The sequence below is a fragment of the Manacus candei genome, unplaced genomic scaffold (genome assembly GCF_025592945.1).
Source record: "Manacus candei isolate 608988 ecotype Guabito, Panama unplaced genomic scaffold, ASM2559294v1 h1tg000041l, whole genome shotgun sequence".
NCBI lineage: Eukaryota > Metazoa > Chordata > Aves > Passeriformes > Pipridae > Manacus > Manacus candei.
Window position 1 is genome coordinate 3,044,119 of NW_026138089.1, and position 25,623 is coordinate 3,069,741.

The 25,623-nt window shown below is 40.4% G+C and overlaps 2 protein-coding genes across 5 annotated transcripts in view; one reads left to right on the top strand and one right to left on the bottom strand.

Annotated features, from left to right (window-relative positions):
- Positions 1 to 3,016, top strand: part of PCYT1B (phosphate cytidylyltransferase 1B, choline) — a 39,998-nt gene extending 36,982 nt beyond the window's left edge. For both annotated transcript variants that reach the window (XM_051795099.1, XM_051795098.1), the window contains exon 8: positions 24 to 3,016. In XM_051795099.1, coding sequence (XP_051651059.1) covers positions 24 to 230 — 207 coding nt within the window. In that variant the 3' untranslated portion in view covers positions 231 to 3,016. The remainder of the gene's footprint in view (positions 1 to 23) is intronic.
- Positions 3,017 to 9,211: 6,195 nt separating this feature from the next.
- Positions 9,212 to 25,623, bottom strand: part of PDK3 (pyruvate dehydrogenase kinase 3) — a 51,787-nt gene continuing 35,375 nt past the window's right edge. For all 3 annotated transcript variants that reach the window (XM_051795095.1, XM_051795096.1, XM_051795097.1), the window contains 7 exons: positions 24,956 to 25,045; positions 22,774 to 22,851; positions 21,955 to 22,031; positions 20,749 to 20,850; positions 20,037 to 20,147; positions 14,912 to 15,025; positions 9,212 to 13,860 (listed from right to left, as the gene is read on the bottom strand). In XM_051795095.1, the coding sequence (XP_051651055.1) occupies positions 13,717 to 13,860; positions 14,912 to 15,025; positions 20,037 to 20,147; positions 20,749 to 20,850; positions 21,955 to 22,031; positions 22,774 to 22,851; positions 24,956 to 25,045 (716 nt within the window). In that variant the 3' untranslated portion in view covers positions 9,212 to 13,716. The remainder of the gene's footprint in view (positions 13,861 to 14,911; positions 15,026 to 20,036; positions 20,148 to 20,748; positions 20,851 to 21,954; positions 22,032 to 22,773; positions 22,852 to 24,955; positions 25,046 to 25,623) is intronic.

A 25,623-nucleotide genomic window follows, 5' to 3' on the forward strand; every position in this document is an offset into this window, starting at 1 on the left:
ATCTTTTCACTTTGCTTTTGCAGAAGCAGATGTTCCAGGAACGAAGTGGCCGAATGCTCCAGGCTTTTTCTCCCCGGCAGAGCCCAAACAGCAGTCCCACACGAGGCCGCTCTCCATCCCGCTCTCCATCTCCACCTTGGGTCATCAATAAGGCCTCCCCTCCCTCTTCTCCAAAAGCTGCCTCTGCCTCCCTCAGCAGCATGAGCGAGGGAGATGAGGATGAAAAATAAAGATATATTTTTTTAACCATGAGACAGAAGAACAAGCTATGGACTCAGCCACTGGATGGGGAGAAGCGTGAGGAACACCAGGGGTATCTCTGACAGCAGGGATCGTGCTCTGGGAGATGCTGAAAACTAACTGGAGCACAGCAAGGGAGATCTCAGGAAGAGCTTATCCCATCCCCACTCCCTGGCAGTGCTGGAGGCCCAGCCAGCAGCGCCTGCCAGACACAGCACCAGGGAATGACAAAAACACACCTGTGTGCCAGGTCCTGTCCCTCTTGTGCTGCTTTACAGCCGCTGCTCCAGGCCAGGCCGGCAGGAGCTCTGCACTGAGGGGGGCTGGCAGAGGAGCCCTGCTAGCTCCTGATCCCGGCCCAGCACACAGGCACGTGTGGGCTGCAGCCTATGGATGGAGAAGATGCAGTTGTACCAGACCCTGCTGACCTTGAGCTCTTCTGGCACATGAAAGAATGGCTTTGCTGCAGCAAATACATTGAGAAACAGGGAATAAAGTTTTACTTTTTTTTCTTCTCGAATAACATCCCCCCCAGAGCCCAAACCATACCACTGAAATGGAGAGCTCTCCAGGCGAGCTAATGGAAATCCATTTAATATATTCAGTGCTGCTTGTTGACTGAGCCTCTGTATGGGGTGTGTGTAAAGTGTCAGGCTTTTTGCTTTATCAGATTGCTCTCCACATTCTTAGTGCCTGAACAGCTGCCTGATCACTTCTGGTTTGCCCCCTGGCTTTGCACTTCGAAGGAAAGAAAGTAAATGAAAAGACAGCCCTATCTGGAATGTGGTGGTGTGGGAAATAGATAGTTTGAAGATGGTTGTGTTTTTGACTGGTGAATTCTAAAAAACCCACATGGGATCCCAAGGCCTTGGGATGTGGCCTCCTAGGAAACCCTGCTGCTCCCAGCTATGTATCAGCAAACGACAAGCAAAAAATGCTGCTGTTGGCACATGGTACTCAGCCAGTTCAACAAACTTCTCATCAAACTCTCACCAAGGTGTGTTCACTGACACACTGCCCTTGCAGAGGATCCCAAGGCCATTCCTCTACCTTAACATGGAGAAAAGGTTGGAAAAAATGAAGCCTTTTAAATGGGATTAGGCACGAGGATTTTCTCGCTCCATCCATGACACCCATCCAGCCCCGAGCAGAAACACAGGGAGAGCACATGGGTGAAACTTTCCCTGCTGTCCTTCCAGCTGGGCAAAGCCAGACCTGCCTGACATTCAGCCCCTCAGCTGGCACCTGCTATGGTGGCTGCAGAGACTGGCAGGATTTCTGAGTCCCATGGGCAGCCACAGGAATGCCCCCAGCCCACAGTGCTGTGGTGGGCTGGGCACCAGTGATGCCATTTGGCTCCCAGGCTCACCTGGCACAGCTGCCTCAGCACATGGGCACGTTTGAGGCTCTCCAGCCCAGCATCAGCTTTGGTGTCTGGCCAGCAGGACAAGGCTTCCACCGCCCACCTGTCCTATGGGCAGCCTGCTGGGCACAGCCTCGGGCAGTGAGTCACAGCAGCAAAATCACTCTGTGCCACGGCTGCCTGGAACTGCACACCCACCAGGAACTGCACACCCACCGGGACACGGCGGCTGCTGTGGGCACCACCAGTCAGCACTTGCTGGTTCCCTGCACAGACAGCACAGGAAACACTGGGAGAGGAGGGCTTCAAGTGGCTCTTGGAAAACAACTGAGGGAAGAGGATGCCCGAGCACATGGGGTGGTTGTACTTGCTGGCAGCAGTGCCCCCCCCAGGCTGCTGTCCTTACCTCACCGAGTGTGACCAGGTTGGTAGCTAAGATTTCTTTCACTCCATCCCTTCCAGATACTTTTCTGGGCAGGTAAATTACAGACCCTGGTACCTGGCACAAAATTAGCCCTGCACTCTGCTCGTTTCCTACAGCTTTCATCCCTCCCCCACTACGAGGTAACTGATTTTAGTTTGGCAACATTTTGCCAGACTCTTCTCAGATGACCACAAGTACAAGTACACAGCATCTCGTGCCACACTTCATCATCTGGAATAAAGGTATTTCCTTCTTCACAGAGCTGCAAAAAGAGATGAGCAGGAAATAGGGTGGAAAGTGCAAAGGGAGAGCCACAGCTACTTCAGCTGCTGCCAGCTGTGCGCCCAATGGGACGATGCAATTAAGACCTTTCTCAGCCTTAGGCAACCTGTTACTGTAATTTCATACCTGGGATGCACTTGTTTTTCTGATCCTTTGCAAGTCTTAAGTCTTCCCATCACAAACCACTCCTCCACCATGGGAACTGTCTGCTCTCTACTGGTGCTGTTGATGTGACGAGCCATGTCCAAATGCAATGGAGGTGGGCAGGGATTTGTTGTTCTTGGCTTTTAGCATTTGTTTTTTGTTCATTTTAGTTTCACAGCACTTAATGTTCAGCAGCCCTTGCTCAGTGGTTTGAGTGGAGACAGCACCACAATTTGTGGATGGGAACTGGAGAAAAACTCACCAGTGACCTGTTCTTATCAGATGCTGTTTCTCAGGGTCACAGGTGGGTACCCAGCAACAAAGCCATATACTGTACCAGGTGTCCATTTGCATTTAGGATATCAATAAGCTAAAGCCTTTGCCCTGCAGGTACATTCATGTGCTGTCTCCAGCAAACCAGAACCTCATCATCTCTGGACACATGGAGGGCAGTTTTGCACTTCTGAGTCATGGTTGGGTTTTATTTTTCACAAGTGTTGCTTTAATTCAGTCCTATTTATCAGCCAAGCTCCACATGAAAAATAAACAGTATATGACAAACACAGCTGCCTCACCCTGTTATTTTACAGCACCTTTGGACACATGAACACAACCCCCAGCACAAACCCCACTGATGGCACAGTGTCTGTTACCCCATCCTTGGTACCCCACAAATGCCACTAGAACAGCTTTGCCAACCTGCCCAAAATGCTGCTGCTTGACTTGCTGCTCTCCACATGGACAGGATCACCTCTCCTTGCCTCACCCACGTTTTTCTGGCTGCAAGGTAAAGGTGGGGAAATGCTGTCCCAGCTGGAGAGGTGCAGCCTTAGACACCAACAAGTCTGAGACCTCTCTTACCCTCTGCCCCAGCACAGTGCATTCAGGAGCCACTATTTTATTTCTTACTTCTAAGTGGAAGAAAGAGATGGTGCTTTTGCAGCCATACTGGTTCTGCTGCTGAGCAACAACTGAGATGCTCTTGTGGGTGCCAAGATGATGTGTGGCTGTAACATATTTATGGAAAACTGCAGCAGCAAATGTGAGCCACAGGGACAAATCCTGACACTGGCCTTCAGACTTGACTCTTTCTCCATCTGATCCAGTCTGATACCTGAATATTCTTGCTTTGTTCTTTCCCTTTTGTCCTCCTTTCTGTGAGAAGTTAGTACTGCAGCAGCTGTAAAGATTATTTATTGAACAGTCCTGCATCAGGCAGGAAGAAGCTGAACCAGCAGATGGAAGCTCAGGACTTCCCATCTGAGATCTTTTTAATTACAGAATAAGCAATTTTCCAAGTCATTGAGCACAGCAGAGCAACTATTTAAAGGCACAGAGCCCCACACCAAGATGCTGCCAGGTAATAGAAGTTTTATCACTTAAGATGGATTTGTGGCTGTTTTGAGTAGTGCCTGGGTATCACTTGGGAGATACGTAAGAAGCATCCCTGTGAGTGAGCTCACAGTGTTCAGCCTAGTCCAGAGGAGATCCTTGTTTGGTTCATGGCAAACCCCCTTGGGAACCAGGCCTATGAGCAGGAAGGAAAGGTTTGATACTACATCAAATTTGCTTGTAAAAGGGTAGCAAACATCACAGGAAGAGAATCCTGTGTGATAGCACTTAATTAAGCAGCAGTTTCACCTGAGTCTGGTGCAGAACACCTCTGACCTCCTCATAAAACAGGGCTGTAGATGGGTCAGAAAATGAACCTAGGGGTTTGCCTCTTGGGAGGAGACCCTTTCAGGCAGTAGACTATCTTAAGAACTGATCTGATTTTGAAGAATTTTTTTCCTCTCAAAATACATGTGTCCAGAAGCGCAAACACACAGTTATTTTCTGCCCTTTTCTTTCTAAAGAGAAGGCCCTTTCCTGGTAGGTGAAAGGAAGGACAGCATTAGAATTTCTAATTGGAATGGAAATCAAGGCCACTGCCTCACAGCTCCACCTGGGGGAGAGGAGACAGATACAGACTGAAATAAAAATAACTGAAATCCTTTGGATATGCACTTTCACTGTGCTAATCCGGGAAACGTGGGACCAAGACTCCAGCAACAACTGAGGCTCTTCCTATGACAATGTTACAAGCAGTTCCACAAATAAGAGGCTTGAATTTCCCTACCCCAGCAGTTATTCATGGCCAGTTCTTTCACACTTGTTATCTCCATCCCTTTTTAGATATTCTCTACAACAGCATCAATGCCTGCTTCAATGAGGAAGGGAGAACTGCAAGCTCTGAAGCCAGGTGAGGCAGTTCTGCCTTTCACACAAATGTCTGCTTTCTGTACTGGAGAACAGCAAAATACACTGTGAGACAAACAAGCAAAAAAAAAATTAAAGGAGAAAATTATGCCTTTGAAAGGATCCCAGACATGGATCTGAAAGGGGGACACCCCAAACCCATATCCTATGGGATCAAACAATGCAGAAACCCCCAAATCCCTGTGATTGGCTTCTCCTGTTTGCAGAAAGAGTGAAAGCAAAACCTCTGGCACAGGAAATTTGGGATCCAGTAATCTGAAGAGGTTTTGGTGCTTTTTTTGGTTTTTAAATGACTGCAGTAAACAAAAGCAAAAATACAGTTGCAAGGCACAGGTTTCACAGTTACAAAGCACAGATTTCAGTTAAAAAATGTAGCAATAAATTAATGTTTTAAATCCTTAACTGGACTAATCAAGGAGAAAATGGTCTTTTAACTCAAAGCAATTATTCCTGTGCCTGAGCACATCAAGTCTCACACACATTTCAAATTCTACAAACAACTTTGATAAAATAAATTATGCCCTCTTCATCACTTTTTGGTACTTTTTTCCCCCATTCTCATGATTCTCTAATCACATTTCCCTACAAACCCACACTGGTTTTCCATAAAATAAAGGGCCTGTGAGCTTCAAAGCTGTCATCCAGTTAGGAAGAGTAGATTAATTATAACCTGTTCTTTACAAGTGACCAGCTCTGAATATCAACAGGAGTGTGTTATTTTGATGTACTACATGCCATACTACAGCTTTTTCATTTCAAAACTAATGCACTAACTAGTAGGAACCCAGTTACTTTGCTACTTAGCCATACTTAAGATATTTTGTATCATCTGTTTAAAAGTTATTTAGCTTCATTTTTAAGTGTCCTGAACTTGCACTGCTACAATATGTGATTAAAAGCCAAATGCCAAAACAAAATGGAGAACTATCACTTAGGGAAAATTCTCATTTGTTCTCCTCATCCCCCTTGGTTACCCCTAAAAGGCCTCTCACAAATGAGTGCATTTATTCCAGAAAAAACCAAACCCAACCTTTTAAATATTCACATTGTTCACATGCAAACAGAAAAATGCATAAGGTATATCCTGTATAAGAACTAACAAGATTCTCCCCAAAAATAGCTGGTTCCAAATTAAACATAATCCAAACATCACAAATCTTGGGTGGCTTGTTTTGATTTCCTTTTTCCTCCTCAAGACAACCTTTACTTCAAACCATCCCACAGCACATACTTGTGTCACAGCCACACAGAGAACATGGAAAACCATCTGAAAACACCAGCAAGCTCAGAGTCGGTATCTTTTAAAGAAAGGAGAGAAAAAACATTGTCCTGAGGTCAAGCATCTCTATTCTGACACCTTTCAACTTCTAGTTTTTGTGAATTCAAGTCAATTTGTCATTAAGAACCGAGAACTAAACTACACAGAAGGTAATTAAAACACAGCCATTATGCAAAGAGTGGTAGTACCATGCCATCAGCAGAACTGACTCCAGCCATTACCTGAATGAAATCACACCCACAGAAAAGTGCCCAAGGTGATCACCTTGCACACTTTACCCAACTGTTCAACTGTTTATCAAGAACCCAAAAGTTAGAGATTAATTATATATTTGAGCACTGACACTTGTGTATCAAGCACTCTGATAAAATACTTCCACATGCCACTACAAACCTAGAAACCCCAGTTCACCTGCTGTAAAACACGGTGTTTAACAAGCCAGCATTCTCCATTGTTGAGTGCACAGAGTAACAGCATGACAAAATGTATTTAAAATATTATACAAAGCATAACTGCAACCTCCTCATCCATGACAAAGGGCTATTTGTGAAATACATTGTACAGTGGTAACCTTGTACATTACAAGGCACAGACCCGGCCACTTTCAGCAGCACATAACGCAGCAGTTCACAAGTACTGCATTGTGTGGACCAGACACCCACTCACCAATACTGACACCACATCTGGAAATCCAGAAGGAAAGAAAAGTGCTTCCCTGGGGGAATGTTGTTGCCCTGTTCCAGAGCATCTAGAGCACAGTGCTTGGGAACACTAACCTTTAGCCCACCAACACTGAGAGACACAGCAACTACCCCGTGGCTGTGACTCACATCTGGCACACACACAAAGCCACTTTCCTCTACCTGAATGCAAACCTGACCATGCCTCAAGTGTTGGTCCCCCACAGCCTCAAGGACTCTGTATCAAGTGTTCCAATGTCTACAAAGGGATTTATTAACAGAAGGATAAAGAGCAAAGCAAACAGGCGAGGGAGGTGCTCACTGACAGCGCAGGGGAAGTCACGCGCACCCACAACCCCAAGTTTGCCAGGACAGCTCCCGTGGCACAACGTGCAAACTGGCATCAGCTTCCACAATGGCAAGAACATGTTAATGAAGCTGTCCCTGGAAAGCTTCCCCCTACCAAAACACAGTCAACACATGACCCTGAAGACTGGCAGAACTGAAGCTTTTGTCTGAAAATGGTCTTTTGAATCAGCGTATTTACAGGTACCCAGACATTAATTTCAAGACAGGAATCCACATTTTTGCAGATCAAAAATGTCTTATGACATTCCAGTCATGGCTCCAGCTGCACACTAGTAGAAGCAAAGGAACGTGCCTGCTGCCTTTGGACTAGGAGACACATAGCTTGGACCAAAGCCATAAAAAAATTATCCAAGTCACAAGGATGGAGAAGGACTTTCAGATTGCTGTGACAAGATTTCTAAATGACTGATGCTGTTAGACAACACACGGCAGACATTATTTACTATACTCCAATTTACTCCTAGTGGAGATGGTACAAAAGCTTAAAGTAAAAACAGCCTCCAAGTTACATGATGAATATAAACTGATCTGACATTAATAAAGAGTTTAATTTTTCCTATCAAGCATGCCTGACATGTTTTATATCTCTGACTTAATTTAAAAACTGTCTACTGCAAGATTGTCTTCCCACTGAAAGTAACAAAATGAAGTACTGAGTCTACAGCAGTCTGAAAAAGGTATGAATTGTATAACAAAAACATGATCCCTTGTTAGAAATTGTTCTCCTACATAAGCCTGTGTCCTAAAGCCATAAATCTTCATTATACTGCTGCTGCTGCTACTAGTTGCTTTATTTTCTACAGACAGCTACTGTCAAATATTATGTGGTACATGCTGACAGATTTTGCAATTGTGAGCTACTTAATTAACCACTGAGCTCCTGTGAATACCCAGTCAGGCAAATGGTGAGCACTGAGAAAGTACAACACAGGATTTCTTCTCATTTGAAGTTTTAAAATAAATTCTTCATCTGAAAGAAAATTATTTCAGTTCTAGCAAAATTCTGGCCATCTGGAGCCTCGTTTATCACTTAATAAAAAAGCTAATGAGCCAAGCAAGCTGGGTCCCCAGGCATTTTCCTGCTCTGTAATTGCTTGGTAAGAAACTTTGTGGTTTTGGGTTTTTTTTTCATTTTCTTGAATAATTTATGAATGCATATAAAGCTGTATGGAAAGCTGAAGAAATTTCAAGGTAGAAGCCTTGGGTTTTAAGTTTATAACAGATATTTCAGCTGTCAGCAATAATCCAAGAAGCTTTAGCTTCAGGGAGATTTATATAGCAGAAAAAAAGAACCCCAACCCAAAAGGTGCTCATATGCTTCATATGCTAAAATTACTCTGAGCTCCCCAGTGCAGCTCTCTGAGGTGCCCCTCTGTAGGCATGTGAGAAGCTGACCTTGGGATGCCAAATCCCAAACTAAGCTCCATGCTGTGTGAAACTTAAAAGTTTCATCAAGTAGTTTTTATGTATTTTTGTCAACCATGGAAAGAAAAAAGGAAAATAAGAGTATACACAAGTCAAATACACGGGCATTGGACTAGAAACAATTCCAACAAGTTACAGGAGATCCAAAAAATAAATTTAAAACATCTCCAAGTAATCTAATGAGAAGTTACCATCTCACTCCTCCATTACAGGTTTAGTTGATGTAAGTGATGCCACCACAGAGGAAAGGCACCATGAAACCACTTCCCCTCCTGGATGCAGCTGCAACACAGGCCAGTTCACCAGAACAAACTCTTCCCATAACTGACCTTGGGAACAAACTGATTTGATTTCCACCCACCTCAGAAGCTCATCAAAACCTCAGTGCAGGTTTAGCACTTGAACAGCTTATCAGTGGTGGCAAGAGTGAGCCAGCCCAGCAGGTCCCTTGCACAGGCACAGTCCCTGCTGCCAAGAGCATGGAGAGTTTGGGAATACCACTGCCTCTGCCTGATGGGGTGAGGGCATGAATTTCAAAGGACTGTGTCTGGCACCTCCTGGCAGTATTCAATTCAAAGGAAAAATTTTAATAAAGCAATTAGTTAGGCAACATCAGAATTATCACAAACTCATCAATTCTACTGATACTACAAGAAAACCCCTCCAGATTTAAGAAGCAAACAAGTTCTCTTATGCCAATTATTTAGGACTTTTAAGGCAACATAATACTGCAATTAAAGCACATGAACTTTAAATTTTCTCCTTTATTTTTAATTAGAAAGCCACTTCAGTTACAGAAATCTTCATTGTTTAAATTAATGCCAACAGCCTGAGTCCTGATCCTGAGAACAGATTCATTTAAACAGGATTCCTCTCATACATGGTTTACTTGTGCAAGTATTTGCAAGATTCAGCCCTGAAGTCGCTACACAATTTATAGCTACGTTCCTTATTTGTGAACAAACTCACCTCTGAACTCAGTATTACACAGTTCTGTCATGTGCCATCATATTCTCTTAACCTCTGCAAAAACACGTTTATATATGTTAATTCATAGACAGGTAAGTATGTCAGGAAGAAGCAAAGAAGAGCTACTAGAAACCATGGCATCCACTTGGCAACTGAGGAAACACGTGAGGAAAGGGAACACTGCATAATCAGACATGGTTATCCTCAAGATAAATACTAACAATAAACATTTAGGCTGTTTTCTACAAAATTATTTTCATGAATCGAGACCGCTTTTGCAGCACCTCACGCATAAGGGTTTAGAAGTGCCTATTAAAGGTGAGGGGGAAGAAACATCTTCCATATCAATGAGATCAGGATTTCACCCTAAATATTACATTTCGGGGAAGGTGAACAGGAGATTGCACTACACTGTAAGATTACTCTTGCTCACTTATTGGATAAAGTGAACAGCTGTTTCAAAGCAAATGCCACTGAGGACAAAGAAAAGAATGCTACCCAGTTGCAGCAGCTAGTGTAGCTTTATATAGCCAAAAAGTAGCCTGAGTTTTCCAAGAACACTACGATTAATATCCATACTCTTTAAGTACATGCCAATGGACCTGATCTAAATGCTGCCCAAGAGGTAGCACAAACTACAGCAGGACAAAGACTTCCTCTGTGCTGTCCTAGGTCATCACAGTCAAGTACACAGGCAAAGATTGTGCACTTCAGTTGTAAAAGAAGCATTTCAGTATCTTCTGAATATTTCTCATCAAGTGCTGACTCTGATAGCCCCCTTGTTGCCTCAAAACAAAGCCTAGAAAAGCAGGGATCACAAATACATACATAATTTGGAGAGACTTCCATATCTATTAATATTAAACTAGGCAGGGGATTAATAAAATTACATTCAAGATACATACAACAGAAAAATGCACAATGGACAAAAAAGTTAAACTGTTTTTTACACTGTGACATACAGAAGTTGTTTGTAAATTCTCAGAAATAAATGAGGAGCAAACATCTCTTGTTCAGTTTGTTTCTGGTAATCACTAAACACAACAGATAAGGAGCATTTTCATTGAAAACATTTTTTTCTACTTCCGTGTCCTGTGACTCAAGACAAGCAGGTTGCAATAACATCAGCAGCTCATACCTCTGAAATTCATAAAAAGGAAATATACTTTTATGTCACCAGAAAGTTCAGAATTAACAGCCTCAAGATATTAAAACATAAGAGATTCCAATCAAAGGTAGAAGTAACTGAAAAAAGATCAGTATCTGTAGTTAAACCAGCTGTATTAAACCCACACACATACTCATTTTTCAGGCATAGCCATTGAAAAACCCTCCTAATCAAAGGTCTGCTACTGCCGTTTCCTAAGACAGTTTTCATACCCTTATGTAGGAACACGGCATGAGGACAATGAGTGAAGAACAATTTTTGGCACACCTGGGATCTCCACTAAAGCACAGGCTGCCTAGAGAAGGTTGGAGAGGAGAAGAGTTGTTTCTCATTCATGTTCACCATAATGCCCACAAACAGACCTTGGGAAATGGAAAGAAAACACATCCCTTGTGCTTTCCCTTCCTGCTTTGAGGTGTTTGTACGTGCTCAGGGTTCTTGGCAATGGGTGCCATTTCAGGGGACTTCAGTTTTCAAATACTAGAGCACCTCAGTCCTGACAGCCAGACAGTTATTTTTGTGGATCAAGAAGTGACATCACTAATATACCACAACATCCTCCAGGTATCTTCAGCTTTCATTCAGAGTTTCCATGGTTTGCACTCCATGGCTTCCATGGTTTACATTCACTCCACAAAAACAAGTTCAATATGCCTGCATCCTTCCTTTTCTTTCTGTTCCCTCTCCTCTTCATGTATAAGGAAACAACCATAAAGGTCCAGGTCAGATTTACTACTTCAAAATACAATTTCTAACAAAAGCTGCAACTCAAGTTTCTTACACAAACTATCTTATTCCTTGGAATGTCTTAGGCAATGTTCCAGGAAAAACTGAACATGCACAAGTGGAAAAGTATTAGTTCCATCACCAATTTCTTTCTTCAAGCAAGCTCTCCTCTGTGGTTACTAGAAAACATACACAACTTGAAATAATTTAAAAACCAGTAAGAAGTTACAACTGAGGGCAGAAGTTAAGTGACTAAATTTTAGTAGGTGTGACTTCCAACTTGTGTTTCAGTCAAACTATTACCCTGATTTCACCCCAGCAGTGGAGCTGTATCACTTGAATACCAATCTGCCTTCTCTGCAGCAGTGCCTGCAGCCCTGGGAAATTATTGCTCTGGAGGCCACACGTGTCACACACTCACTGTGCCCTGTCGAGATTCCCAGGCCAGAGTCAAACCAGTCTGGTCTGGGAACAGGATGGCTCCATCAGCACATTTCCTCCTCTGCCTGCAGGGAGAGGAGGCTCCAAGGGCAGCACTGCCCAGCTGAGCAGGCACAGAGCTCTCAGCAGCTGCCCTGGACCCCCCCAGCTCCACATGGATGGCAGCAGCCCAGACAGACAAGGACCTGATGCTCCCATGTGCCCAATCCACACAGTGCCGGGACACCCACGGGACCTCGAGCCCTGGGAATCACCAACTGCCCACACACAAATTCTGGAACTGACTGCAACAGGTAAGACTTGGGGTTTGCAAGGCAAGGACTTCCAGCTCTTCAGAAATGGGGCTTTATGGAGTTTATTGCTCAAAGCACTTTATAATCCTGCAGTGAAGTGCAAAGTACTGTCGTTAAGTGAAACTAAGTTTTTTTTCTTTTTTTTTTTTAAAAATACCTAGGAATTTCTCAGCATTTCCCTGTTTACCTGATAAATCAGTTCTTTATAAAAATAAATATTGGGAGGACAAAAGGGACAGTTCCCCCACAATTTAAGTAAACAAGTTTCATTTTTCCATGCTAAAATCTCTAATATCTTTCAAAAAAATATCGAAACACCTAAGAGAAATGGAGTGTGCATCAGAGCTGCTTAGACCTCACCTACTTTATTGCCATGGCTAGAGTATCAGCAGAACTTCTAAAATTCACAGGTGTTTTTGAAAGGCCATAGTATCAGAAACAGCATTTGGCAAAGACTTTGTGAAGAACAGTTTCCTAATAGTCAGCAATAACCCTTATAATAAATTAAGGGAAAAATACTTGAAATTTTTTCCTCTTTGATTTTTTTTCCTTAAATCAGGTACCGGTCACACTTTGTCCCTCCCATTTCTATGGTATTTCCAGTTTCACATATTTAGATCAATGACACTTTCCAAAAGCTGGTGTACAACATCTTTATATACACTACAAATTCAGATTACCAGACTGTAGTCAGACACTGAACGTATAAATAACTTTGCAAACTATTTACAGGTTTTAAACTAATCAGGTTTCAAGCAACCAACACTCTTAAGGCAAATTTGTTTGTATGACTGGCTGTCTGGCCTTTCAGAATTTCTCTCCCCTCCCCAGTTCCCCTAAAATAACAGGCAAATAGGAAATTGAATTAACCCCTGCCCCTGTATTGACAGAATTTCTTGTAGAGAGAGATGATTTAACTGATTAGGAGCTCTCCTAAAAACAAGGAAAAATGTATAGAAATTAAGTTCCGTGTTTGTGTGTCAAGAAAATCATTAAGGTGCATACCAAGAAGTGGAAATCCTAATGTCTTACAGCAACATAACTTTTGTATGCACTTGACAAATGGATTTGGGAATTTGGGGAAAGCATCAGTTTAAAGCTGCACAACCCTTTTTAAAACTATGCATTTATAAGCTCTTTAGATACAAGATCTGAAGAGCTCAAAGGGATTCTCTCTCACAGGTGACACTGTGCAATAGAAAACGCCGCAAACAGTGGATTTTCAAAGCATAGGTTTAACTACATTAGAAATCTTCTCTTATACCATATTGCTGTGCAAGATACTATTCACCATTTTAAGGGATTCTGCACATCTTGCCAGTCCTTATATTGGAATAAGAACTGGCCACTTCAAATAGTATCTTTTTGGTACGACACTGTATTCCTAAAAGCAATCACAGTGCAATCCCTTTTGTCAATGCATGACTGAAGCAACCAAGCATATTCTGGTGAAGGAGACAGGATTCACATACCAAACGTGCTCAGTACCTTCCTTTAAGTCCCAATCATCACTTTGTTCTTGGTATTTTTCAGTGCCCTGATTAGGTCTTTGTTTGGAAGTAATTAGCTACTGTGGTTTGAAGGATTTTGGAACAAAGCAGAGACTTTATACTGAATGCAGAGGCCATCTCCAACAGAGACAAAAGGTGGCAAATTATCGATTAGCTTTATATTTAGAAGCATCCCTTGGTTCACTGCTAGGATTGCTCCAGTCATCTGCTTCAGGTGTGGTCTTGTAGTGTCGCCATGCTGACTTATTAAAAACGGGAAGTCTTTCAAATGATTCACTTGAAAGGGCCTATGGAAAAACAAAAGCAGTGGTGAGATATCATTAGAGACATGAGAGCAAGGTGATACTCTGGGGAGTTCTACAGCTACAACTTCTGTATCGAACGAGTGTCACAATTATCCCAGCGTTACATGTCACAACACTATTTTGAAAATAGCTGTGACTAATAGCTCTAGTCATAGTCAGAGTACTAGTTGAAGTTAAAAGACAATAATACCATTTAAAAATATTTCCCTTCTTCCAGGAAGTGGTCTACAGAGAGAGCAAGAAAAAGATTTTTGGTCAAAACCATTTTAGGGAGATTTGTCAGTGACAGGGAGCAGACTCTGCTGAAACATTTCACTTCCCCAACGAACTGGGGCTCTGTCAGCACAGTGACCTGTGAGGGCTGATCCAGTTCAGTCCTTTTTCCTCTGAGAAAGGCCACACCTTTTTCCTCCACACACACATGCAGAAAATTAAACCCATCAGAAGCAGAAGTTAACACAGGACTCCACAACTCACTTGCTACACACAGCAAGGCACAGTGCCAATGCTATCAACAACCTCACATAGGATATATGCTATATTCTTCTAATTCCCTGACAACGTTCAAGGACTCAGTTTCAACCATTAGCTCCTGAGTAGCCTGGTCTCTCCCAAAAAATGACAACAGGAACAATACAGTCTATTGCACAAAGAACTGCACAGAAGAAAACCTATGTACTATTGGTCAACAGTCTTCTCAGTTCTAATGTGGCCAAAACTTAGAATCAAAAAGCATTAACCAAAATTATCTCTCACTGCACAGTTCTCAGAAAATTCACCACTTCTGATGGATTAACAAAATGCAATCTGACACAGGGGACTGGGGAAAAAAAAAAAAATCAAAAGCAAACTAGTTGGTATTAGTGCCAGGTAAATATATATAACCTTGGGGTTTAGGATTCTCTGTAACTGATTTAGACAAAAGTGTCAAAGACAGCACAAACAAAGTTGAAAACCAGCCGAGAAGTGAAAAGAGTCTGCTATAAATATAAACAATCTGCATTAGTAGTTTATAAAAGGGTCAAATTCATACCTTCAAATAAATTACAGCATCTGAGCCAACGCCTTCCATTGAGTAGAGTTTAAGGTCCCCTTGGAAGTACCTCGCGTACAGACGAGAAATTGGCAATCCATAGCCAAACCCAGCCTACAAAAGCAAGACAACAAGACAAAAACAGGATAAGTTAAAAAAAATGCAACAGATCAGTGTATTAATTTATAAAACAGAGGATAACTCAATATTAGATTGTATCAAATTATTTTTCAAGCTTTACTTTATTACTCAGCCTACAGTATAAGTCAGTATTCAGCCTTTTGAGGAATCTCCTTTTTCCCTATCCATTACTTTAAGTACAGAAAAAGGAAAAATATCCAAGTCCTTTGTTAGAATTCCCTTGTCCATTTTGCATTTTCTCCATCACAGAACACCATCTATGCTGTCTCCAACCATCAAAACAAACTGATATGCCCCACAGCTTCCTTGCTATGATCACCATTGCTATAATATTCTATTCCTTCTTTGGTAAAAATCAGATTTTTGACAGAATGCTTTTTTAGGGATTATTATTCTAAAATGTCTCCACAGTTAGGAGACTACACAAGAAAGCCAGAGACGACTCTGTTCGCTTCATCCAGGTCACACTAAGTGATTGCTGATGCCACAGAGATCAGAAGAGTCCTGCAGAGGACTGCACAGAGCAACACAAGGGAAACAGCCCTCACTGTTGAACAGAAGATGAGGACTCCACAGCATTGAATGATCTACTGAGGATGAGCCCCAGTACAATCCATAATATTTTCAAAGCATCACAGAGCTGACAGGTACAAATTTTAGATTTTTAAACTTACAAAACTAATACTCATAACCAAAGTTGCAACACGGTCAACACTTGGCACCTTTTCTAACTCTCTCTTGTCAGAAAAGTTATAAAAAATGCCCCAAGCCTGTCTCACTGCAGCCAGGGAGTAAGATCTTACTCTACACATCAACTCCTTCAGATGACTGGGTATGTGCCCAGAATCACAGTGGTTGGTTATTTACCCGAACCCCCCGCCCCGATTTTTTCAGGACTATCCACAGCAATAAAAGAAATATTCCAGATACACAGTTTGAAAAGAAGGATATACAAGACAATAGAGTAATACACTTCTTCATAATGGTGGACTACGAGAAGAATTAGACACCTGAAGTTTTCAGAAAACAAATAAATTCATTCCACTATAATATTTCTACAAAAGCAACCTGACAGATCAATGAGAATAATGCACTGGATCTTAAAAACAGAGTCCCAAAATGCTATAAAAAGAGAAGCCTAAGAAGGACTTGCAAGCATTATGCCCAGCTAATATGTGCTATCACTTCATAGGAAATCCCTTGAGGGAAAGGTGAACATTAAACAACTTTTACTACAGTATCCATCACAAATTCTCTTGTTGTAATCTACTCTCTCTACAATGTCATTTGGCCTCTTTGCCTTGATTTTACAGAAGTCTAAATTTAGTATTAAATTGCTTTAGAGTTGCTCACTCAGTTCTGAGTAAAACTAGAAACAAAAATGCCAAAGGTACCCCTTTCACACTGCTTGTCATAGTTATTAGTGTCCATTTCCAGAGTTAGAACAGTTGCTTAGCTGCACTTTTTCAAACAACATTATGTTTTAAATTTCTCAAAGACTGCCATTAGAGACATATGCATCACTTTCAAACACCTGGTCTCGAAACTAGATGTATTTCTTTCTTAACCTCTAAAAAATTAAAGTTACTCGACTGTCTAAGAAAGAACTAAAAAAAAAAAAGTCCAAGAGATGACTTTCATCTTTTCTGGAGACTGGACAATAAATGCATTACAGAAATTATAAAGCACAGCAACCAAAAGGCAAATGGTGAACAATACATACCCCAGGACCCGCTCAAGTAAAAGGCAGTATCAAACAACACTGAAAACACATTATATGTTCCTCACTCCAGAATTACTCCTCCTTAAAACCCATGCCCAAGTTCTATTTGTCTCCTGTTCTTTTACACTCTCTGCTAGCCCACATAATCATCATTTCACAGAGCCCTCTTTCAAAAATTTCCTGTCAGTCTCTTCTGTACATTGCCTTTAGGGTATTTTCCAAACTGCATAACTTAAAAGAAATATGAAGACAAGAGATCCCAGATGAGTCCCTTTTTAAATCAAGACCTTGCAAAAGGTCTGTTTTGCAAAAGACAATTAACAAGAAGTGATTACTACGTATGTCTGTGCTTGACCTACAGGACAGAATAGTCCCTGATGGCACATCTGCCTTGAGAAAGAAAATCTTCTTAGAGCAAATTTATCTTTAAATATTACAGTATGCATTATACAAATAGGAGATTATTATGTTTCTGTGTTACTAGCATTGACAGGTTTAAATTAAGCTAACTGAGGCCATGTTTCTGCCACTATAAACAAAGAGATAACCTGTAAATTCTCATAGAAAACCTCCTATCATTAAGCACGACCATGTGTTTTTAACAGGTACAGTATGTGTCGAGCAGCACACAGGAAGGTAACAGCTGCTAGGATCCAAATGCTGCCATGGTAACAAGGTTTCTCAGCAGTTTTTAAACAACATTTGCAAGGACAGTGAGAGAGAATTTTCCCCAATCAACAGAAAGATACCTCTCTTCCACTGCCCAAGTCCATGAATGTTTCATAACTAGACAGGGTATCCTATAACAAGGGAAGGAGTGTTAGAACAGAAAAATATGTCTCTTTACACTGCACTGCAGTTTAGAATATAATCTAAGTAAAGAATGACACAAGCACAGACCTACCTACATTTTGGAGCACTGTAATTCTTTAGTGGTTTGGTCTTTGGCACTAAGCACTAAAAAAACTCCTTCTGTATGGACTTCAAAGAGGATTTATATGGAACCTATTGCTGAAGGATTTTCATTTCTATACAGACATACAAAGTATAGCATCATTGTTTCTGGATAACTGGATCTGGGCCATAATACATAAGGTGTCAAACTTCACTGCTAAGCCCTTGTTCCTCTTAGTGGAAAGATATGCCACAGACTCACAGTTCGTGACCTTTTTCTTTCTGCACACACGTAAATAACAGAGTTTAACACCTCTTCTCAACATTCATGTACAGGCACTGGTCAGACTCATGGGGCAAAAGGGAAACAAGCCCTGAAAACGGGATACAGTAGAAGAATACCAAGTATAAATGCCACAGATTCAAAGTAAGCAGTTTTGGAGACAAGGAAATAAACACAGGAATGCATTGCTAAAAGATGCATTGAAAAAAAAAAAGAAAGAAAGAAAGAATAGTGTCAATCCTAAGATGAACACATTTTACAATCAGAGCTATAAAGGAAGAGACAATTTAATAGCGAATACAACTGGTAATCAAGGTATAAGTTTATCGTGAGAACAAGTTTCAGGAAATCCTTGTAGGCTGATACAGTAAATTGCTGATCAGAAGTGAGACAGAACAAAGGCAGATTATGCATCAAGAGAGATTCTATCATTTGTGACAAAGAAAAAAGCTTATATTTGAATTAAGGCCTGTTCCCCATCACTCATCACATTCAAGAAGATTATCTACGAAAAAGCCAAAGTCTGAAACATATTACTGAGATGTGTTGTAGAGGCAGGAGCTGTGAAGGATTAGTGCCAAGTCAATGCAGATATAGAACTGGGTTTCACACCTATGACAGTGGTAAATGCTGGAGAAAACAATGCAATATATTTATGTACCACAATGGTACAAACTGTGGACCAAGACAGTACCACAAAGACTTTCTGCTCATAATTTAAAAGGAAATTTATTACCTTTAAGTCCCTCTGAACTGATTTTACCCTCAGTTTATTGTTAATTATTCTATAACCAAAATAGTCACAGGGACAGAACAAGAAGAAACAGCCTCAAGTTGTGCCAGGGAGGTTCAGGCTGGATATCAGGAAGAATTTCTTCATGGAAAGGGTTGTCAAGCATTGGAACAGGCTGCCCAGGGAAGTGGTGGAGTCACCATCCCTGGAAGTGTTCAGAAAACAACTGGCCATGGCACTGATTGCTATGGTTTAATTCACACGGTGGTGTTTGGTCCAAGGTTGGACTGGATCTTGGGAGGTCTTTTCCAACCTTAATGATTCTATGGTTCTACACTCTGTGCCACAGTTTATTATCTGCCTGAAGGCACTTCAAGTACAGAAGTATCAGCAGAAAAAAGAAGAACACTTAAGAACATGCTAGATGAGAATGCTCCTAAGCAGGGAAAGGATATTCCTCCAAGAATCAACTTCTCAATGTGCTTAAAGATAAAGGATTGCACCAGAGGCAACAGAGGACAAAGACAAGAAGAGGCAAGAATACAGCATCTGTATTAATCCACTTACTGAAAGCCAGTCAGATTGAACAGTAACTATATAATTTTTTATGACAATGATCCATTATGTAATTTAATAAAGCAATTTAGAAATACTATTTTATTTTAATAACAATTTTTTAAAAATCATACTTGCTGAAAGAATCTACACATTCAACACTGAAATAATTTCCTGCCTAGAGAAACTATGGGGAGATTTTTTTGTGTGTGAAATCTGGCCCTGACACATCTCAGAAGGGAGTATCACACGAGATATTTCCAACTGAACGGGAATATACGTGAAGTGTTCATATCAGGTGCAGGTTTGGAAATATTGTTTTAAAATGTGTTTTTACAGTCCATAACTTACATAAAAATGATTTTCTAGCTTCAATATAAGCTTGAGCATTGCCAGGAGGTGTCTCTCAAGTGCTAATTCTGACAGTGTGCTAACCTTTTCAATAGGTTAAGGTAACTTAGATAAACAGTAATTTACACAACAAAGAGGAGCTCATTAGGTTATCCACCTTCTCAGTAATGAAGCACTAAAGATCCTTCCCATTAACTCGAGAAAATACTGTGTTTATGCAGACATGCTTGTTTCCAAGAATCCAATATCAAGACAAAGAAAAGTAATTTTCTATTCCACAGACTAAGTGGTAACAGAATCCATTTTCTCCTATTTTACCTGCATAGCCTTGTTAATGATAAACAAGTTTTTGGATGGAAAACCTGATCCAGTGGATTGCAGTGAAGGGAAATGTAAAACCAGAGTAGTGCAAAGGGACATTTAAACACATACTGCAATTGCTTACCAAAGGCACAGCTCTCGAGGGCTCCAAACTAGGCCTGGGTGCTGTTGAGTACATGTAGTTAAACAATCTGTCTATTTTTCTTAGAGGAACACCTCCACCTTTGTCACTTATCTAAGGAATGAAAATTTAAGAGTTTTAAACATTATGTTCTGGAAAAAAAAATACAAAAACTCAAGCAGCATTATCTAAGTTACTTTAGAAACATTAGAGGAGCATCTAGGGACTTTAGGGCTGTTTGGTTTGAGGAGGCTGAGGGTGACCTCATTGTTCTCTACAGATTCCTGAGGAGATGAAGTGGAGGGGGAAGTGCTGATCTCATCTCCCTGGGCTCCAGTGATGGGACATGTGGGAACAGTTCAAAGCTGCATCATCAGGGGAGGTTTAGACTGGACATTAAGAAGCATTACTTTACTGAGAGAGTGCTCAAACCCTGGAACAGGCTTCCTGGACAGGTGGTCAATGCCCCAAGCCTCTCAGTGACCAAGAGATGTTTGGACAATGCCCTTAACAATGTGCTTTAACTTTTGGTCAGCCCTGAAGTGGTCAGGCTGTTGGATTAGATGTTCCTTGTAGGTCCTTCCCCACTGAAAATATTCTATTCTAACGAATAAAAAGCAAGTGGTACAGTAACTAATCTACCTTTCCAAATTACAAGTCATACTACTCTAAACATGGAAGGTTTCTAGGTTGCATATTATTTTTAGACGTTTACCTTAATAGATAGATCTTCTTTCCCCAAAGTGACTAAGGTTTTGATCGATGGATAGGCTTCTTTCTTACCTTCATGCCATTCAACTGTAGCCCTCATTGAATTCTGAAGATAAGAGAAAAAACAGTCTCTTTGATTCTAACTTCACCATATATACTTTTTGTGACAACTTAAAACTTGCATTTATTCTGTTGAATCCAGATAATTTGTCCTACAATTGCATACAAGACAGAAAAGGCTGTATTTAACACAAATTCAAGAAGTGCTGTCAAGTCAGTGAATTGTCCAGTTAAATTTTTACATAACAACTTACTCTACACAACTTTTATCTATTTGATATAGTCAAAGAACAGAAAACAAGACTCTTTTTTCTGTGTGAAATCAAGTAATTATATCCAAGGGATATTTCATCATATATTTTAACAGAGTTCCCACTGCCAGTCCCTGACAGATTCCTTACAGCTTTAACTTAGTGGTTTCATCCTGTTTCATGACTTGTACCAAAACATACTTACATGTAGTGTACAAACTCTCATCTGTTCTGCCCTAGAACTAATGTTACAAATGACAAAATAGGGGAATATTTAAATGAACATACTTGACAAATGTCTGAAATCAACCCCAAAAAACCCAATATTTAGAAAAGGTTTCTCTCTGACCAAATGCCTGTTTTCCCCTCAGTTTCTAGTGCTCAATTGTGCCACCTAGAGACCTCCTATCTTCTTTCAAACCATGGAACAGCTCTCAGAAGTTCCATTTTCACTGTTGTTCCAATTATTCACAAAACACAAACAAAACCAACGCAGAGCACATCATTTACACTACTCAAAGACACATGGGCTGTTTTCACAATAAGGACACTAATCCTAATCAGTCCTCAAATATGCAATATAGAAGTAAGCTCATGAAAATTGCAAGGTTATGAATATTTCATCACTGCAAAAACAGACTATCGTGAGTGTTTTAAGTTAATCAGCCGCAAAGGCACAAAAGGAGAAATGGGAAAACAGTTGTTTTTTTTCAGTACACCAGGGTATAAGAGAGGGTTATAAGTCTGGTTTTTTAGCAAGTGAAGAGTGTTTGAAACTTAAGAATAAGGTTAAGAAAGGAAAACTGAAATAACATTTAAGAGCTGTAACTGAAAGGAATCTCAATTTCGACGGAAATAAGTTCGTAAAACCCTTCCAAATATTAACAAGCACAACCTACCTTGAATAATTCAAATAACATATGAAACAAATGAGAAGGTACATAGACTACTTGAATAGGCTTGTTTGGAGCTTTAGCTAAAAAAAAAAAGAAATAAAAATGTGAAATTATTTATTTTTTCCCCAAATAGTATTTTGTAGCATTGCTCTTTACAGGAATAACACGCAATTCTTCTGCTGAAGTTTGGAAACATCTTAGTCTTATCTTTGGCAGCTGTCCAAAATTTGGGAGAGGATCACTCAAGAAAATTAATTTTTTTTTTTTACTTAAAACAATGAGCTACCTTTTGTCAATAGAAATTATGAACAAAAAGTAGTCAATAAACTGACTAGGCCTGTCTCATCAAGTTTTGTATCATCCAATTTTCATCTTTACAATCAACTTGAAGCATATTTTCATGTGAGAAGTTTATGATAGGATTTAAAGCACAGACGACTTAAAAAATTTATAATTTTACCATCTTACATGAAAGAGTTCACCACTGGGGCAGAGAATGCCAGTGGAATTCATCAGTTTATAAGCATACTTCAGAATGAAATAAGAATCAGCTCCATCAGAATATCAGTTAGAAGGCAGGCAGGTTTCCTTTACAGTTATGAGAATTTTTGACCATTTTATTTTCTTTGAAGTGATAGTGAATTCAGCATAAAGAAGTACACCATGATGATAAACTATAATCCAGGTGCCCACACAGACAAATTAGAAGAAAAGTAGCTACATGTAGGACTGCAGAGTTCAAATTCTAACTTACAGTTAATTAACAAAACTAGAAACGACAGATAATAGCAAGGAGCTCTCTTAAATTAGTTTCATAATTACCATTGAATTCTTCAACTTCCAGATCAGGTGCCACTGTGTAGTACTGCTCACATAACATCTTAGCTGTTTCATAAGCATCTATGAAATAACAAACAAACACTGATTTATCAAAATCTCCTAGAGACGACCAGCAGTGTTTGTCTTCTCTGTGAAAGACTACAAGCAGAACACTCATTTTGGGAACTCGTTTACAAGCACGAAGCTGATATCCAATCTAATCCCTTTTTGTCTGTGAGTTTGTAGCCCATTAGTCAAGAAAGGGCAAAATCCATTTAAAGCTCTACAAACAAAAACACAGTACTGGAGACAAGCTATTTTTCATCTTTGTTCAGGGCTTGAAAACCAGAAGGGTATAATCTTAAGTTGACCATAATATCTACTTATTTGTTATTTCCTGATCACAATTTAATGCTTGTTCTTTCCATCTCAAATAAAAAACCGATGACATTGCAACCATAAATTCAGTTTTTCCAAACACAATACTGATTACAATACTTAGTTTTCAAGGTCATCTGGGGGTAAAGCTGGAATTTTTAAGATTCTTCATTGTTTCTTACTGAACCAAAAAGAACCCCCTAGAAGATACCTCCCCATAATCCAAATCAGACTGTTGAAATATAGCAAGAAAGTTTGTCATCTTTTGCCCCCAAGGCCTGCAGTGAGAGGACAAAAGGCAATGACCTTAAACTGAGACAGGGCAGATTCAAGTTAGGTGCAACAAAAAGAATTGTCACTGTTAGAGCAGTCAGATATTGCAATAGGTTGCCAGGGCAGTGTTTAAGAGACATGTGGGTCTGGTGCTGGGTGATAGTTTAGTAATTTACAGGGTACAGTGGTGCTGGGCTGATGGCTGGACTGGATGATCTTAAATGTCTCTTCCAACCTTGACAATCCTCTGATTCTGTAATACTGGGCCCAACATTGTTTAACTTTATCCATCAGCAACTTGGATGAAGGGGCAGATGCCTCCTCAGCAAGTTGCTGATGACACAAAGCTGGGAGGAGTGGCTGAGAGGGCTGTGCAGCCCTTCAGAGGGACCTCTGGTTTTGTTACTGTTGTCTAAGATCTATTTTAGCTACTTGCTTGAAAATTGGACATCGTTTTTTCTGACACTGTGCACTCCTCTGTCCAAGGCAGCAACTATGAATCTGATGATCAAAATTGATACAATTATTGCTATTAGAAGGAAAATCTAAACAATCCACATGACTAACATATACAATGCTGAGGCTGAAGTGTAGTAAGGTCAATCAAAAGGAAAGTTGCTGAAAAAGGCCACCTTAGGAGCCCAAAAGAGGTAGAAAAAGCTGTAAGAGCTGTAAAAAGGATTACAAAGTGAGCTATCATGTGCATCAAAGTCTGGCATAAGAAACGTTTCCCTCTTACTTCACCAAAAGCTGGAGAGAAAGTGAAGGGGAGAAATATATTCTTCCCCCCTTTGCAGCTACACAACCAGCAGCCAAGGACAGAGCGTGGAATTCTTCCCTACAGCAAAACCTGTATTTGTAAATAGATACACCCAGAGCATGAAGCTTCCATGAACAAGTTCTTGAAGCAGCCAGCAATGCCTCATGCCTACTTATTAACATCCTGAAAGCATATGAACATTCACAACATTAAGCAAACAGGATTTCCAGTGTGACTGTGCCAGACCACTCAGGTACAACCATCACATTCATGCCTTCCGTGCAAGAGAGAACAGGCTGTGGTATGATCCAATGCACAGAGTAATGGGGAGTTTCACTGGAATATCTGTACACCCAAGGACATTTTACTGGAAGACCTAACTAAACAAATTGGAAATTACTCCCAGTTTTCTGCAGTACCAGCATCAGATATAAAAGCACTACATGAGAACCTGCTGCTGAGTATTTCAGGAAAACATCTAAAGTTTAACAAAACACTTACACACTTCGTCTGATATTTGAAAGGACAGATTAAAACTATTAAAAATCAAATTGTTCTCTTAGTTCTCTTAACAGAAGTTCCTCTATTCTCAATAACGAAGACATCAGAAAGTCTCAATAAGCCCATGGCAACTTCAGAACTTCCATTTCTTCTTTTTTTATTTTATTAAATGAATTTAAATCACCTTCAGTCTCTTGTACCTCAATAACATATTTCTGAATATTCTAAGTTGGGGGTGGGGTTCAGTCAACAAAAATGTTAACTTCATCTTACCTTTAACCACCTCTGCCACATCACAATTAGGATCAATACTTCCAATATGTTTGGGATGAGCAGGATTAATATCTCCACCAAAAAGTAGTGCTAAAAGAAAAAAGAAATGGCAATAAATTGTCTATTAAACTTGAGGCAGCCCCAAAAGTTTAAATCTGATGGTATCTGAGACTTACTGGATGGTGCATCATTTTGTAAAAAGATACTGTAGCAAATTGCCAGAATCCTTGTTAGACAAATACTTGCCTAATTCTTCCTCTTCCCCACCCCCTTTTTTTTTTTTTTAATTAGTTTTTATAGCTAAGACTAGCTAGAACAGAATTAGCAATATGGGTGAGTCGAGGTGAAAACCTACATTTCAAAGCAGACTATCAAATATTAGATAAAATTAAAATGCTTCATTCATACCATTATGTCAGAAGAGAAGCATTCACAAAAATGAAAATCATTACAATAGAAAGGACTGAGGAACTAAGACATCATTAAAAGCCTTTTACACTCACCTAAAACTGCAATTTCACAGCTGGCACAGAGGTCTCCCTCACTCACACAACTTTTTCCCTGGCTCTCAGCAACATGATCCCAATCCCTCTTTGCACAAGGGTCTGGCCCTCACCAGACCCTTCACTGAGAGCTTAACTCTCAAAGAAGTAGGAAGGTTTTACACT